This window comes from Camelus bactrianus, chromosome X (assembly GCF_048773025.1).
Source record: "Camelus bactrianus isolate YW-2024 breed Bactrian camel chromosome X, ASM4877302v1, whole genome shotgun sequence".
Classification (NCBI taxonomy): domain Eukaryota; kingdom Metazoa; phylum Chordata; class Mammalia; order Artiodactyla; family Camelidae; genus Camelus; species Camelus bactrianus.
Window position 1 is genome coordinate 37,622,567 of NC_133575.1, and position 15,950 is coordinate 37,638,516.

General features: G+C 46.2%; 1 protein-coding gene across 6 annotated transcripts; it reads left to right on the forward strand.

Moving 5' to 3' along the window:
- Positions 1 to 3,784: 3,784 nt before the first annotated feature.
- On the forward strand, positions 3,785 to 12,651 carry FTSJ1 (FtsJ RNA 2'-O-methyltransferase 1). Of its 6 annotated transcripts, none has more exons than XM_010968109.3 (13): positions 3,785 to 4,057; positions 5,563 to 5,721; positions 5,997 to 6,066; positions 6,165 to 6,255; positions 6,590 to 6,668; positions 8,112 to 8,164; positions 8,250 to 8,303; positions 8,391 to 8,493; positions 8,596 to 8,679; positions 9,391 to 9,494; positions 9,582 to 9,779; positions 9,993 to 10,034; positions 11,599 to 12,651. In XM_010968109.3, the coding sequence occupies exons 2-12, from the start codon at positions 5,601 to 5,603 to the stop codon at positions 10,023 to 10,025; spliced, it is 990 nt and encodes a 329-aa protein (XP_010966411.1). In that variant the 5' UTR covers positions 3,785 to 4,057; positions 5,563 to 5,600; the 3' UTR covers positions 10,026 to 10,034; positions 11,599 to 12,651. The 6 variants fall into 6 exon arrangements, with proteins under 6 accessions (XP_010966411.1, XP_010966414.1, XP_045361139.1 ...); XM_010968112.3 differs by having other exon boundaries at positions 9,397 to 9,494; XM_045505183.2 differs by having other exon boundaries at positions 5,577 to 5,721.
- The last annotated feature ends 3,299 nt before the right edge of the window (positions 12,652 to 15,950 follow it).

Consider the following 15,950-nt stretch of genomic DNA (forward strand, 5'->3'; position numbering starts at 1 on the left):
GTTAGGTTTATTTCTAGGTATTTGGTTGTTTTTGATGTAATGGAAATGTTTATGCCACTTATAAAATTCTGGTTTTTGAAGTGGAAAAAAAACAGTGAATGAAGCGCCACAAATGGCAACATATCCATTTTTGTGGGTGAGTTGTATTCCATTTCATATATATGCTACATCTTTATCCATGCATCTATTGATGTGCACTTGGGATGCTTCCATGTCTTGGTGATTGTCAACAATGCTGCTGTTAATAGCGGGGTGTGTGTATCTTTTTGAATTAATGTTTTTGTTTTTCTTGGGTATATGCCCGGGAGTGGAATTTCTGGGCCATGTGGTGGTTCGGTTTTTGGGTTTTTGAGGAATCTCCATATTGTTTTCCATGGTGGCTGCACCCGTTTACATTCCCACCAACAGTGTACAGGGGGTTCCCTTTTCTCCACATCCTTGCCAACATTTGTTATTTGTGTTCTGCTTGATGATGGCCATTCTGACAGGTGTGAGGTGATATCTAATTGTGATTTGGATTTGCATTTCCCTGATGTTGGTGATGCTGAGCAGCTTTTGATGCTCCTGTTGGACATCTGCATTTCCTCTTTTGGAAAAATGTTTTTTCAGTTCCTCTGCCCATATTTTAAATGGGTTGTTTGTTTGCTTGCTTGCTTTTTAACTGAAGTACAGCTGATTTTAAATGTTTTATTAGTTTCTGGTGTACAGCATGGATGGACTTGGAGGGCATTATGCTAAGTTAAATGAGTCAGACAGAGAAAGACAAAAACTGTAAGATATCACTTACATGTGGAATCTAAAAAAATACAACAAACTAGTGAATATAACAGAGAAGAAACAGACTCACAGATGTAGAGAAGGAACTAGTGGTTACCAGTGGGGAAAAGGAAGGGGGAGGGGCAAGATGGAGGTGGAGGATTAAGCGGTACAAACTAGCAGGTATAAAGTAAGCTACAAGGATGTACTGTACAACATGGGGAATAGAGCCACTATTTTTTAATAACTATACCCTAACCTTTAAAAACTGTAAATCACTATATTGTATATCTGTAACATATACTATTGTACATCAACTATACTTCAGTTTAAAAAATACGTTATTGTAAAATAAATACATAAATAAATAAAGTTAAATAAATAAATAATCTAATTACCCCCCAAAAAATAAATAAAAATTTAAAAAAAAACTTTTTTAAAGAACCGTATTTGTGGAAGGAATTAATGAAATCTTCCCTGCCAGTGAAAGCAGCCCCCCACTGGGCTGCATTTAGGATTCTAATCTCTCCTTTCATGCAGGCTCCCCACGGATCACTCTTCCGTCCCTCAAAGTAGCCCCAGATTGCAAGGCCTTCTGAGTCAGTGTCTGATCCCCCGCGCCTGGACCACCTCCGGCTCTCCCTTTCCTTCACGTGGTAAGATGCCCTTCGGCACAGAGCGGGCCTGGCAGCTCCCCTATCCTTGACCTCTTCAGGAGGCTGAAGGGAGGACACCTTTACACTCAGTGGGGTGCCGGGTGGGAGCTGCAGGTCGACACTCTACTTCGGGAAGAGCCTGGGGAGTTCAGAGCCTGGCGGCTGTCCCCCAATCCCCTGGCCCTGCTGGAGGAAGCAAGTTTCTTTGCGAAAAATTAAACATCCTCTTTGGGAGAGGCAAGAAAACAGGACGTGGGAAGCGTCCCACAGGATGAACACGGGCCCCCAAACCCTGGCACCCCCTCCTCTCCGTAGGACAGCGGCCTGGTGGCTTGAATCCTTGCTTTCTCACACTTGCTCACCTCCGCAGGGGAGCCGTGTTCCCACCGCCCCCCGCAACGCCCTTGAACTCCGCTGACAAGCTCTGGCTTCCTCCCTGGCTCTCCAGGAGGTGCTTTCCGCGTCTCTGCTCGTCGGTCCACGCCTCCTCCCAGGGTCCAGCAGAAACGCAAAGCACACCGCTAAGGAGAGAGTGAAGGAAAAAAGCAACAAAAGGGTGAATTCAGCAAACATCCCCGGAACACCAACCGTGGGCCGGGCCCCTATTCTAGGCGCCTGGGAGGCAGCAGTGAACAAAACAACAGAAACCCCTGCCTAGCGAAGCTCACATTTCTAAGGAGTGATGAATCAATTGTTCAGTTCTTTGACTACTCGCCAAGCTTGTTCCCGCTTCAGGGTCTTTGCACTTGGTGTTCCCTCTGCCTGGAATGCTCTTCCTCCAAATACTCCTAGGGTGTGCTCCCCTTCAGCTCCTCAGAAAGCCTTCCCTGACCGCGCTGTCTACAACAGCAATTCGACCTGGCTTACTCTCCATTCCTTTCACCCTACTTTATTATTCTTCACAGCTTTTATCACCACCTGACACAACATTCTATATTTATACTCTTAATAGTATATTTACATTTAGTACAATTACTTTAGTAAGTAGATGTATATAGATACTAGCAGATTTACATATATATCAGCACATACATTTACATGATTTGTATACTTTATATATACACTATACAAAATGCTTAAATATATATTTTTTCTTACATTTACATATAATGGCATATTTATACTTATATTTGCTTACTAATATAATTTATATACTAGTCAATAATATACATCACTATATATTTCTATATCATGTTTATATATCTAATATAATTATGTGTATATATATATATATATATATGTGTGTGTCCTCCTTTGTCTCCTTTTCCTCATATAAACTGTGATAATTACAGTAATCACCTCATATGATGGTTGCAAGCATTAAAATGAGTTAAAGGAAAGGGTTCAGTTATGAGCTGTAGCCTAATTGTATGTATACGTTTGCAGAGCTGCTGGGTCAATTTTCAGAAATTTTGCAAACTGGTTGTTAAACACAGCTATTATTAAAAATAAAATGGCATAGACTTACAATTAAATAAATTCGATTTTAAAAGGTGATACTCAAAACTTATCACTTTCTAGTTATTATTTTACTACATTTCATTATTTCTGTGCTCCTGAGGTCATTTACCCCTAATTTTAACTGTATGGTAGAAATAACACACAATGGTGCACTACTGCATCTCTTTCAAACTCTGTGTTCCGTGACTACACGTTGGTAAGTTGAAATGTGACAAGATGATAGTATGCAAACCATGGAAACTGATAAATGTTAGAAATCAGGGCTTCCTCTCCCTCTCCACCTAAAGAGCTAATTGTTAACCATTTACCAGCACATCCCTGAGAGCACTCAAAAGAGTGCCTGGCACATGGTAAACGCTATACTAAATGTTTCCATTACTGTATTTGCTTGTGCACTGGGTCGCGATGCAGTCTTTTTTTTCTAGGTCCGAGTTAAAAATGTTTGAAGAACACATAATTACAGTGTGCTTAACTACTCCTATTTAATCCTAATAACTCTGCAGAGTCTGTACTATTTATTATTCCCATTTTACAGATGGAGAAACCAAAGTTCTGAGATGGTAACAGCCAGAAGGCACTATCAACTAGCGGAAATGAGATTTGAAATTGCTGCTGAGCAGCTTCAGCGCGCTCGCGCACTTAATTAATGCACTTTCCTTCCTCACTCGTTCGCGACCCCAGCGGTATAATCGCCCTTTGCTGCGCTCGAAAAATGAATAGCTGTCGGCGTGCTCGTTGTATCTTGGGAAATGTAGTCCGCAGGCTCAAAGAATGCCATTGTCTCAGAAGGGAGGGGCGGAGAGTACTTCGATTTTCGCCTTGGAACAAAAGAACAAAGTCAGTTCTCGTGCCTCGCGACATTTCGGCCGCGCCATGCGCGACTTCGCTCGCGCCCGTTGCATGCTGGGAACGGCAGTTCGCCAGACCCGCTACGTCGGCGCGAAATGACGGAACTCATGTGGTGTGTTCCGGCCGGGTCCCGGCTCCGCGCGAGCTTCTGCGTCCCACGATGACAGGCTGGCCACGCTGCGGTCGCCCTTAGGCATGCGCAACAGACACTCGGATCAACTAAGAACACAAACTGAAACCCTACGATTTCTCACCGGTCTGCACCCTCGCCGAGGCTCGGGCTGCTCGCGAACTGGCCTCCTTCGTCCGGTTTCTCCCCACTCCGAAAGTTTAAGGTAGGCCCTGGGGCACGGAGGACTTGGGTCCGGGCCGAGACTGTTGAGGCACGCCTGCGCTGTCCCGCCAGCGAGGGAAGGAGGGAAGTTCGTCCTCAGCGCAGCAGCTGCGTGGTCTGGGCAGCTGACACCGGTTAGGCGCCAGACCCAAGGTTTGTTCGGAGAAGGGGATCACTCGTGGGGTGGACTGGGGTCGGGGAGCGCAGGGGTCCAGATACCGGCAGAGCCGCCTTGAGAGGAATCTGGTGGTCCCAGTGGGGATTTGGGCTTTGAAGTAATGAGGAGGAGGGACAGGGGGTGTAGCCAGAGGGCTGTGGGGGTTTGGTGGCCGCGTGGGTGTAATAGAGGTCTGGTGAGAGTGTTATTGGGGAATCAGTTGGGGCTAATAGGCTTGTTTTAGTCGAAGTGTTCATGGGGGCCAGCGGGGATGTGTTCATTAGTTAATGAGGTGATGGTAGAGTGGGCAGGTAGGAGTGTGATCCCTGAGGGACTGATGGAGGCATGATACTCAACAGGTTAATGAAGAGTGGTGGGGCATAGTAATTGGAAGGAGGGTCATGATCAAGGAACTAATGGGGGCAGTGATCAAAGAAGAGAGAATGAGAGGCTGAAGGGGTGTTGTAATCAAAGGATTTTAGTGGGTGATCATGGCATGATCACTGAGGAATTAATGGGAACAAAGTGAGCAAAGACAGGGTAATAGTAAGCTGTTGGGTGTGATCATTGGGGAGAGAAGGTGGGCAGTGAGGGGAGAATGGGGAACTGATGTCTGATCTTCAGGGATTAACACAAGTGTGTGATAATGAAGGGTTACTGGGGACTGATGGTGTGATCTATGAGGGATCAATTGGAGGGCTGAGTTAATGGGGGCTGATAAATCATAGTAATTGAGAGCTTGATGGGGAACTAATAGGTCATAATTCTCCAGGCATTAGTGGGGGTTGACAGGGATGTATTAATAAAGGAATTATCGGGGGCCTAATCATTTCAGAGGAGAGAGATTAAGGAGGTGGTGAGTGCAGTGAGTTGGGATGAGGATAATGGGGATGAAAGCAAGGAATTCATGGGGGACTGGTCAGGCTACATGACTCTAGGGGCAATGAGGACGGCTGGAGAGACAGTGGGATAAGGTGGGCAGAGAAACGTTGGTAGCGAGAGCCACAAGATTTAATACGTAGAGTGTGGGTGACAGCAGTGGGAGCTTGACCAGGTCAGTAGTAGGTCATTTATGAGATAAGTGTTGGGTTTGTGGGATCTGTGGGATTAGTGACGGAGTGAGCAGTGGGGGGTTCTGTGGGGTGCGTGATGGAGCCTGAGAGCTCAGTGCTGGGGTCCTTCAGACTCTGTGAGGTCCTTAGGGTCAGTGACCAGGCTCCAGCCTTCCCATCTGCTGAGTGAGCTGTCACACGGGTTAGAGAAGTCCAGTTCAGTTTGTGTGGTTGTCGCTGCCCTGCAGAGGTAGGTGATGGCCCACTCACCCAGTTACTGATACAGAGCGGTATCAGCTTACTGTTGGCAGGTCCCTGGGCAAACAGTGTGTGAGATGGGACGGACGTCAAAGGACAAGCGGGATGTCTACTACCGCCTAGCCAAGGAGAATGGCTGGCGTGCCCGCAGTGCCTTCAAGCTGCTACAACTTGACGAGGAATTCCAGCTCTTCCAAGGTCCCCACTTGGTGGGCGAGTCACTGGGGGATGGGGTGGGTGAAGGGAGTAGATAATTGGGCTAGGTCTGCAGAGCTCCCTATGGTAGAGGGGCTGACTTGGAGGGTCTCTGGGGCAGGGCCCAGGCAGGAAGATGGGCAGGTACTCGGAAGAAGCTGAATATCTGGGCAGCAGATAAATATGGGTGCTCCCCAGGGGAAATGAAGGAACTTTTCAGGGTACCAGGTTGGAGAGATGGGTGCGACTGACCACTATACCTTCTTGCGTGTGCTTAGGCGTGACTCGGGCAGTTGACCTGTGTGCAGCCCCGGGCAGCTGGAGCCAGGTGCTGAGCCAGAAGATTGGGTGAGTCTGGAGTCCCAGAAGTGGGATCAGGAGGGCAGGTTAGGTGGAGGGTGGGCCAGGAGTGAAAACTGGGCTGACATGGACTGTGTTGTCCACAGGGGCCAGGGGTCTGGCCACGTGGTGGCCGTGGACCTTCAGGCTATGGCTCCACTACCAGGTGTGTTACAGATCCAGGGGGATATCACCCAGGTGAGAGCATGGCCAGGGGTGTCGGGGTATATCTGGGCAAAGGTCCCCCAACCTGGGAGCTACGGAAGGTGGAAGAGAGAGACAGAGAAATAGACCGAGAAAGACAGACAGAGATAGAGTAACTGAGAGAACCCGAGAGAGTAATAGCAGAGTAATAGAGCCAGCAGGTCACCATCATGGGGAGATGACAAAAAGTGCTAAGACTGGGTCCCTGGAGATGGGACTGGGTCTTAGGCGGAGCCTGGGAATTTGGCTGGGCCAGGGCCAAGGGCAGGCAGGGTTTGAGGGCTGTGGAGGAGGGCTTGGCGCCACTCATCCTCCCTCTCTTCCACAGCTGTCCACTGCCAAGGAGATCATCCAGCACTTTGAGGGCTGCCCCGCAGACCTCGTGGTGTGCGACGGGGCGCCCGATGGTAACCAGCAGGGATTGGGAGGCCAGGCGGGGGGCCTGTGTGTGTCCTTCTCTGTATCTCCCCCCTCTGTTGGCTTCTTTCACCGCTTCTACTACTCCCTGCCTCTCCCCTCCGCTGTCAGCCATGCCCCTGCCTGGCATTTCCCTCCCTCTGTTCCTCGGTCTCGGCCTCTGTCTTCTCCCTCCCCACACTCTACCATTTCAGTTTTGTCCCCTTTCGTCTTCTTACTGCTTGTCTCTCTGCAACTGTCCAATTCCATCTTACTGTTCACTCTTCTTTTCTCTCAGTCAGCCAGCCAGCCATTCAGCACATGGACTGAGCCCTTCTTGTGTGTCACTGTTCTGCATGTTGGGAAAACATTTGTGAATAAAATTCTGCTAATCTCTGACCTCATAGAGTTGGTGTTTTAGTGGGAGCAGACAGAAAAGAGGCAAATGATTGAGCTTGGTAGCATGTCAGAAGGTGACAGGTACTGGGGGAATCAATGAAAAGGAGAGGGGGATGGGGATCACCTGTAGGAATTGTAAATAAAGTGGCCAGGGAAGGCCTCGCTGGCTTTAGCATAAAGACCTCAAGGAGGTGCGGAGTGGGCCAGGAGGACACCTAGAGGAAGAGCAGTCCAGGCAAAGGGACCAGCCCAGGCAAAGGCCCTGCAGTAGGAGGGTGCTTGGTCTGTACGAGGAACACTGAAATCAGTGTGGTTGGATCAGAGTGAGTGAGGGGGAGAGTGGTAGGCAGTGAGGTCAGTGAGGTGATGGGGACCAGATCCTCATGTGGATCTTTGTGGGCCACACTGAGGACCTTGGCTTCTTCACTGAGATGAAAGCATGGAGAACAACCATGAGAGGGTTGTGAGCAGAGGAGGGCTGTACCCCACTTGGGCCGTGAGCAGTGTGAGGCGTGAGCATAGAATCAGGCCTCCTCTGAGGGGAGGAGGTATGAGTGGTGGCAGGAATGAGTAGAGAGACGTTTCGAAAGTAGAGTTGAGAGGATTTGCTAATGGCTGGAACGTGGGTGTGAGGACAGTGGAGAATGTGGGTCAAAGGTAGCTCGAAAGTTTTTGGCTTGAACAACTGGAAAGATCAGATGAGATGGGGAAGATGGCGGGAGGAGCAGGTTTGGGCAGGAAGGTCGGGAGTTTGTTTTTGGACGTGTTGAGTCTGAGATGCTGATTCTGATCTGAGTCTGGAGGTAAGAGGAATGGCCTGGGAGTGGAAGTCGAAATGGTGATAATGATCCTTGCGTGTAAAGTTTGTCTTGAGAATTAAACTGAGCACCTAAGGGTTAGGAGCTCAGAATGTGCATCTAGTTGGCAGATACTAATTTGCACGCAGAACCTTGGCAGTAAGAGAGCCTGGGATATGTTCTTAGCATTCTGATCTGTCTGGGACAGGAAGGTAGCTAGAACTGGATGGCCCCCTAATGCTATTCCTCTTGCCGCAGTAACCGGTCTCCATGATGTTGATGAGTATATGCAGGCCCAGCTCCTCCTAGCCGTGAGTAACCCTGGCCGCCCCTGCCTCGGTTTGGCCCCCTCCTGGCTGTCTCCATGGCAGCCTTAGCCATCTGTCCTGCCCACAGGCTCTGAACATCGCTACCCACGTCTTGAAGCCAGGGGGCTGCTTTGTGGCCAAGGTAAGCCTTGGGGAACTTGGTAGGGAGTAGAGAGGGCTCCCGAAGGGGCCAGCCTCATGCTTCCCTCTCTACCTCCCCACTTTGCAGATCTTCCGGGGCCGGGATGTGACACTGATCTATAGCCAGCTGCGGGTCTTCTTCTCCAGCGTACTCTGCGCCAAGCCCCGGAGCAGCCGGAACTCCAGCATCGGTCAGTGGGTTGGGGGGCCGGGCAGGTGGGTGCGAATCTCAGGGACGCTTCCCACACAGGGTGGAAGTAGCAGGCGCCCCTCACTCTACCTTCTACCCACAGAGGCCTTCGCTGTCTGTCAGGGTTATGACCCCCCTGAGGGCTTCCTACCGGACCTGACCAAACCCCTGCTGGACCACTCTTACGGTGAGAGCCAGAGCCCTGGGCCCCATCCCTGGGGAGATGCTGTCGGCTTGTGGAATTTACATCTCGGGAGGGCCCTCAGCCCCACCCCCGGTGGAAGCTCTGCCCCTTAGGGGAATTCTGTCCCTGGAGGATCCTCAGCCCCACCCTCTGGTGGAAATTCCACCCCTGTATGGATATTTTGTCCCAAGAGGATCTTCAGCCCAGTCCCCTGGTGGTAACTCTTAGAACTGATTAAAAAAAAGATTCTGTCCTGGGAGGATCCTGAGTCCTGCCCCAGTGGAGACTACAGCCTAAGGAGTTTCTAGCCTGGGGAGACTCAGTCACGCCCCCAGGTGGAAGCCCCACCCCTGTTTGGAAATTTTGTCCCGTAAGGCTCTTCAACCTGGCCCTTAGAGGGAAAAGGCATGGAGCTGCTCCTGTGGTGAACACACTTAAGTGAGACAGAGTCCAGGTGGCATATGTTAGGTTGGCAAGTGGACATAAAGTGCAATGAGAGAAAAGTGGGGGCGGGGAGGATATGCTTTAGGATGGGTGATCATGAAGGGCTTCCCTGAGGAGGTGATCTGAGCCAAATGAAGGATTTCCAGTGGAGTGTAAGAGTAGTTGGTAGATACATGGGGAGGCCTCAGTACCCATGCTGCATGTGGCCTGAGTCATGACTGGTCCCAGACACCCCAGCCCTGTCCTCTCTCATTGCTCCCTGCTTGTCAGATCCAGATTTCAACCAATTAGATGGTCCCACCCGGATCATTGTGCCATTTGTGACCTGTGGGGACCTGAGTGCCTACGATTCAGACCGCAGTTACCCACTGGACGTAAGTGCCCAGCCAACAGTGGGTGGGTGGAGGAGTGCTGTCCTAGGTTCCCAGGTCCTCACCATCCCCCACAACGTGTCCCTGCAGCTAGAGGACGGCTCAGAGTACAAGTACACTCCACCCACGCAGCCCCCCATCTCACCGCCATACCAGGAGGCCTGCACGCTGAAGAAGAAGGGGCGGCTGGCCAAGGAGATCCGCCCCCAGGACTGTCCCATTGGCACAGTGGACACGTTGCCCCAGCCCCTCACCGCCCCACAGCGCCACACCATGCTGGCCTCTGAGGTCTGGAAATTGGGCCCAGGGCCCTGGGTGCCCTTCCTCTCTGCCCATAGTGACCCCCTCCCCGTGTGCCTCTTTCTGCCCCAGATCTCATGGTTTCTGGGGCAAGTCTTTTCCTTGCCTCCCAATACCTATAAAAATCAATGGGTAAAACCAAGTATAATGAATGGAAAAATTTAGCCAAGTGTCTGAGCCCCTTTTCTTTTTCTTGGGTAGGTGGAAGACAGTGAAATGAATTGTTCACCTTAACACGTTCAGGTAAATTTGCTTTTTTATCTAAGGGTTTGAGTAAAGGGCACCTTGAAGAAAAAACAGTAAAATTTCACTTTTGCAATTTTTATGTCAACAGGTAAGGTTTCTTTCAGCAAACCTTTACTAAAACACCTGATGTTATATGCCAGGAACTGATTTAAGCATTTTACATCTTACACACTGAGGCATTTGGTAAACATTTATTGAGCATGTGCTATGTGCGGGCATTGTTCTAGGTTTGGAGATAGAGCAGGAACAAAACAGGCAAATATCCCGGCCCTCAGAGCTCCTAGTTTGGGGGAAAGGTCATAAACGATAACATAGTCTGAATGCAGGAGTTTCCACCCACCCACACACACTATCTCTATATACATGTGTAATATGTAATATGTAAAAGTAATAATATGGGATATGAAAAATTTTTAAAGCAGGATAAAGAGATCAAAAATTCTATGGAGTGGCAGTTTGCAGGTTTTAAGAGGGTTATCAGGGATGGTCTCACTGAGGTCATGTTGAGCAGAGACCTGAATAAGTTGAGGGAGGGGATCCTTGTATTTATCTAGGGGAAGGGCATTCCAGGAAGAGGAAATAGCAGGTGCAAAGGCCCTGAGGTAGAACTGTGCCTGGTGTGTGAGGGAGCAGCGAGGGACCAGTTTGCCTGGAACAGCCTGGGCTGTCAGTGCTGGAGGGCTTCTCATCCTCAGGACACCACATTAGAGGACATCCCTTTCTTTTTCTTTTTTTGGCCGGGGGGGAGGGAGGTAATTAGGTTACTTATTTATTTTTAGGGGAGGTACTGGGGATTGAACCCAGGACCTCGTTCATGCTAAGCATGCGCTCTACCACTTGAGCAATGCCCTCCCCCCAAGGATGTCCCTTTCTGACAATGGCTTAGCAGGTTATTCAGACCAAGTGTTACATTAAAATAAGAAGTAAAAAAGACCCCTTTAAAAAAAATGAAATGGCAAATCACAATGGGAAAAGATATTTATAATCCCTATAGATAGTTATCCTTGATATTAAAAAGCTCCTAAAAATCAAGAAGGAAAAGAAAATATGAGAATGGTCAATAAGTACATGAAAAGCTGCTCCTTGGGGAAATGCAAGCTACGGCTAAAAAGATTAACAAGACCCAGTGTCTGGAAAGACATGCAACAGTTGGGACCCTCATATACGCCAATGGCGGCATAAAGTGGTGCGGCCACTGTGGAAAGATTGTTAGGCAGTATTTGCTTAAGCTGCATGTGTGCCAATTCCACTCCTAAGAAATGAGTACTGGAATGCTCCTAGCCAGCACTATTTGTAGTACCCCCAGATTAGATGCAGCCCAGACACCCATCAGCTGCAGAATGGATCATTAAATCCTGGTATATTCACAATGGAGAAACTACACATCAAAGAGAATGAACATTATTACATGTTCTGTACATTTTTCTGTGGATTATGGTTGACAATAGAAGGGGAAACAAAGCTTCACAAAAATGTTAGTAGCTGAGCAAACAAAGATTCTAGTAGAAGACAGTGGGAAAATACCTTTTGGTTTAAAACTTCCTTTTACTTTGACCTTCAGTTAGCTGGCAATCTGATAAGGACTCGGAAGCTGTTTGCTGTCAGGAAAACCAGAACTTGAGTTGATGAACTTGTTTTGAAATATCTCATCATCGGATCCTGAACATACAAGCCCCGAGTGGGAACCTGGAACAATCACCACGAACACAGGGAGGAGAGAAACTTCACGGCATGTCCATCTGCACTGCAGAGGGATTTTTTTTTATTACAGTTTGACTGCACATACACATTATACTGCATGTAAATACATATATACAATATACTGCACCTTTTTTTTAGTTTTCATATATGTACTGATCATGGTTTCTAAGAACAGATTAGATCTTTAGCTTTTTAAACTTACATAGTTATCAAAGGAATAAAGCCAACTACAAGATAAGAATCAACAAAATACGGTAATCCAATCATAAAGGACAGTCAAATGTGCTTACACATATTCAAGAAAGCAAAATAATTAGTTCATTTGTGTCCTTATTGTTGTTGTTTTTTAGATTCCTCATATAAATTATGTCAATATGGCATTTTTCTTTCTCTTTCCGGCCCACTTCACTTAGAATGACAATCTTCAGGTCCATCCATATTGCTGCAAATGGCATTATTTTATTCTTTTTTATGGCTGAGTAGTGTTCCATCGTATATATGTACCACATCTTCTTTATCCAGTCATGCAGAGGGATTCTTGAATGAGGTCTTGCTTCTTCTCTAAGTCTTTCCAGCAGTGTCCTGATTTATGTCCAGAATTTACCCCAAAAGCAGGGGGTTTTAATCTGGATAGAAGTCAGGGTTACCTGTGACTTTGATGCAGGGAAATATGATATCTTTACTTTCACTAATATAACAAATTTTGTGTTACTCCCAAATCTGAATGCTGGCAGCAAATTACAATACTGAAAGCAGTGACTGCAACTTTCCCAGCAATGCAGATCACAGTTACTTTTTTATGTTACATTACAGTTGTTGCGGGCAGCTTAAAGTATTGTTCACATGGGTCACTACTTTGAATAAGATGTTATAATTTGATGTACTAATAAAAAAGTTCATATATAATACAGTACCCCAGTATCATTTCATTTTAATATGGTAAGATTTTTGCAATTTTTTGAGGTATAATTGATATCAAACATTGTGTCAGTTGAAAGTGTACAACAGTAATGATTTAATGCGTGTGCATATTGCAAAATGATTACCCCAAGTTTAGTTAACATCTATCACCTCCCATAGTTACAATTTTTTTTCTTGTGATGGGAACTTTTTAATAATTTAAGTACAGTCACTTGCAATGTGTCAGTCGTGTACAGCACAATATCCTAGTCATGCATATACATACATATATTTTCATATTCTTTTTCATTAAAGATTATTACAAGATGTTGAACATAGTTCCCTGTGCTATACAGAAGAAACTTTTTAAGTCTATTTTTGTATATAGTGGCTAACATTTGTAAATCTCAAACTCCCAAATTTATCCCTTCCCACCCCCTTTCCCCAGTAACTGTAAGATTGTTTACTATGTCTGCGAGTGTTTCAGTTTTGTAGGTGAGTTCATAGTGTCCTTTTTTTTCTTTCTTTTTTATTTAGATTCCACATATGAGTGATATCATGTGGTCTTTCTCTTTCAGGCTTACTTCACTTAGAATGATGATCTCTAAGTCCACCCATGTTGCTGCAAATGGCATTTTATTTTTTATGACTGAGTAGTATTCCATTGTATAAATATACCACAGTTTTTTTATCCAGTCATTTGTAATGGACATTTAGGTTGCTTCCATGTCTTGCCTATTGTATATAGTGCTGCTGTGAACATTGGGGTGTATATATCTCTTTGAATTCAAGTTCCCTCCAGATACATACCCAGAAGTGGGATTGCTGGATCATATGGTAAGTCTATTTTTAGTTTTTTGAGGAATCTCCATACTGTTTTCCGTATGGCTGCACCAAACTACATTCTCAGCAACAGTATAGGAGGGTTCCCTTTGCTCCACACTCTCTCCAGCATTTATCATTCATGGACTTTTGAATGATGGCCATTCTGACTGGTGTGAGGTGATACTTCTCTGATAATTAGTGATATTGAGCATTTTTTCATGTGCCTATTGGTCATTTGTATGTCTTCATTGGAGAATTGCTTGTTTAGGTCTTCTGCCCAGTTTTGGATTCAGTTGTTTGTTTTGTCATTAAGTTGTATGAGCTGTTTATATATTCTGGAAATTAAGCCTCTGTCAGTCACAGCATTTGCAAATATTTTCCCCCATTCCATGGGTTGTCTTTTTGTTTTGCTTATGGTTTCCTTTGCTTTGCGAAAGCTTATAAGTTTAATTAGGTCCCATTTGTTTATTTTCTTTCTTATTTCTATTGCCTGGATAGATTGCCCTAGGAGAACATTGCTAAGATTTATGTCAGAGAATGTTTTGCCTATGTTTCTTCTAGATGAGTTATCATGTCTTGTCTTATATTTAAGTCTTTAAGCCATTTTGAGTTTATTTTTGTGTATGGAGTGAAGGAGTATTCTAACTTCATTGATTTACATGCAGGTGTCCAGTTTTCCCAATACCACTTGCTGAAGAGACTGTCTTTTCTCCGTTGTATATTCTTGCCTCCTTTGTCAAAGATTAATTGACAATAGGTCTGTGGATTTATTTCTTGGCTTCCTATTCTATTCCATTGATCCATATGTCTGTTTTTATGCCAATACCATGCTGTTTTGATTACTGTAGGTCTGTAGTATTGTCTGAAGTCTGGGAGGGTTATTCCTCCAGTTCTGTTCTTTTTCTTCTATTTTGCTTTGGTAATTCTGGGTCTTTTGGGAACTTTTATGATTTGCTTTCTTTATTTTTTTTTTAAGATTTGCTTTCTTTTACAACTTTCAAATATACAATAGATTATTGATAAGTAGAGTCACTATGCTGTACATCACATCTCCCGAACTTGTTTATAGATGGAAATTTGTACCTTTTGACCACCTTCACCCATTTTAAGATTCCATATGTAAGTGAAATTTACAGTATATCTGTTTCTCTGACTTACTTCTTTTAGTATAATGTCCTCAAGGTCTGTTTCCTTTTTTATGACTGAATAATAAATATACCATTGTATGCCTATACCACCTTTTCTTTATCCACTCATCTGTTGACAGACACTTAGTTTGTTTCCATATCTTGACTGATGTGTTTGTTTTTAACGGTGGTACTGGGGATTGAACCCAGGACCTCATGCATGCTAAGCACACACTCTACCACTGAGCTACACCCTCCACACCTTGACTACTGTGAATAATGCTTCAGCGAACATGGGGGTGCATGTACTGTTTGAGGTGGTGATTTCATCTCGTTCGGAAATATACCCAGAAGTACATATTTGGGATCCAGAGATCACTGGATCATGCCGTAGTTCTATTGAATTGTTTGAGGAACCTCCATAATATTTCATTGGTTTCCATAATAATCCTGTGTATTTGTGTGTGTGTGTGTGTGTGTGCATGCACGCTTATGCACACACATGGATGCTTTTTAAAATACTTCTTGTGCCTCCTTTTTAGTACATTTTTCTAAATATATGCTTTTTAAAATGTGAAGGCATCCACAGATTTAACCAGATGCCAAAGTGTTCCCCAGAACACATTTTTTTAATGTTAAGAACCCCTTTCTTAAAGAAATGTCAGAAAGTCGGCCATGACTGCAGTCCTGAATGTCTGTAATCTAGCAAACAGGAGCTGGCAAACACCAGCTACATGAGCACACCCAGTTTCCGCAGCTTGCTGCCGTATCTTTAGTAACTCACATTCTCTGTCCACACCCCAGTCCACTGACCTCAGAGCTACCAACATCCAGTCTGTGACCCTAGGTATTTCTGTCCCTGACTTTGTGACCCTGGGAGTGTCCATACTGAGTCTGTAACCCTGGGGGAGGGGCCGCACCACAGTACGTTAACCGGGAATCTTCTCACCACGTCGGTATGACCACAGGAATGTCCACACCCCAGTCTGTCTGACCCCAGGAATGTATGACGGAAGTCTCCGCACAAGAGGTGTGACCGCAGGGGTATCCACGCCCATTCCCATGCAAACTCAGCAGGGTCGGCACCGGCGTCAGGCCCCAGGAGCGCGCACACCTGAATTCCCAGGAGCGGGGACACACCAGCCTTTAGGCCCCCGTGAGTGTACTCACCGCAGGCTGCGTGTCCCTAGTTGTGTCCGCCCCCATCTGTGTGACATCAGAAGCATATGCACACAAGTCTCTCAACTGGAGCAATGTCTATACCCCAGTCTACGTGGCCCAGGGCACCCACACTCCCAAGTATGTGGCCCAGGAGGGCCCAGCCTGGCCTAGGCCCAGTCTCCCATCTTGGGAGTGCCCA

What these genes read in the sequence shown, in the direction of transcription:
- FTSJ1 (XM_010968109.3), top strand. Translation starts at nt 5,601, where the DNA reads ATGGGACGGACGTCAAAGGACAAGCGGGATGTCTACTACCGCCTAGCC. An exon ending in GGAATTCCAGCTCTTCCAAG is followed by an intron (nt 5,722 to 5,996) that starts GTCCCCACTTGG and finishes GCGTGTGCTTAG; the next exon opens with GCGTGACTCGGGCAGTTGAC. An exon ending in CCTGCTGGACCACTCTTACG is followed by an intron (nt 8,680 to 9,390) that starts GTGAGAGCCAGA and finishes CCTGCTTGTCAG; the next exon opens with ATCCAGATTTCAACCAATTA.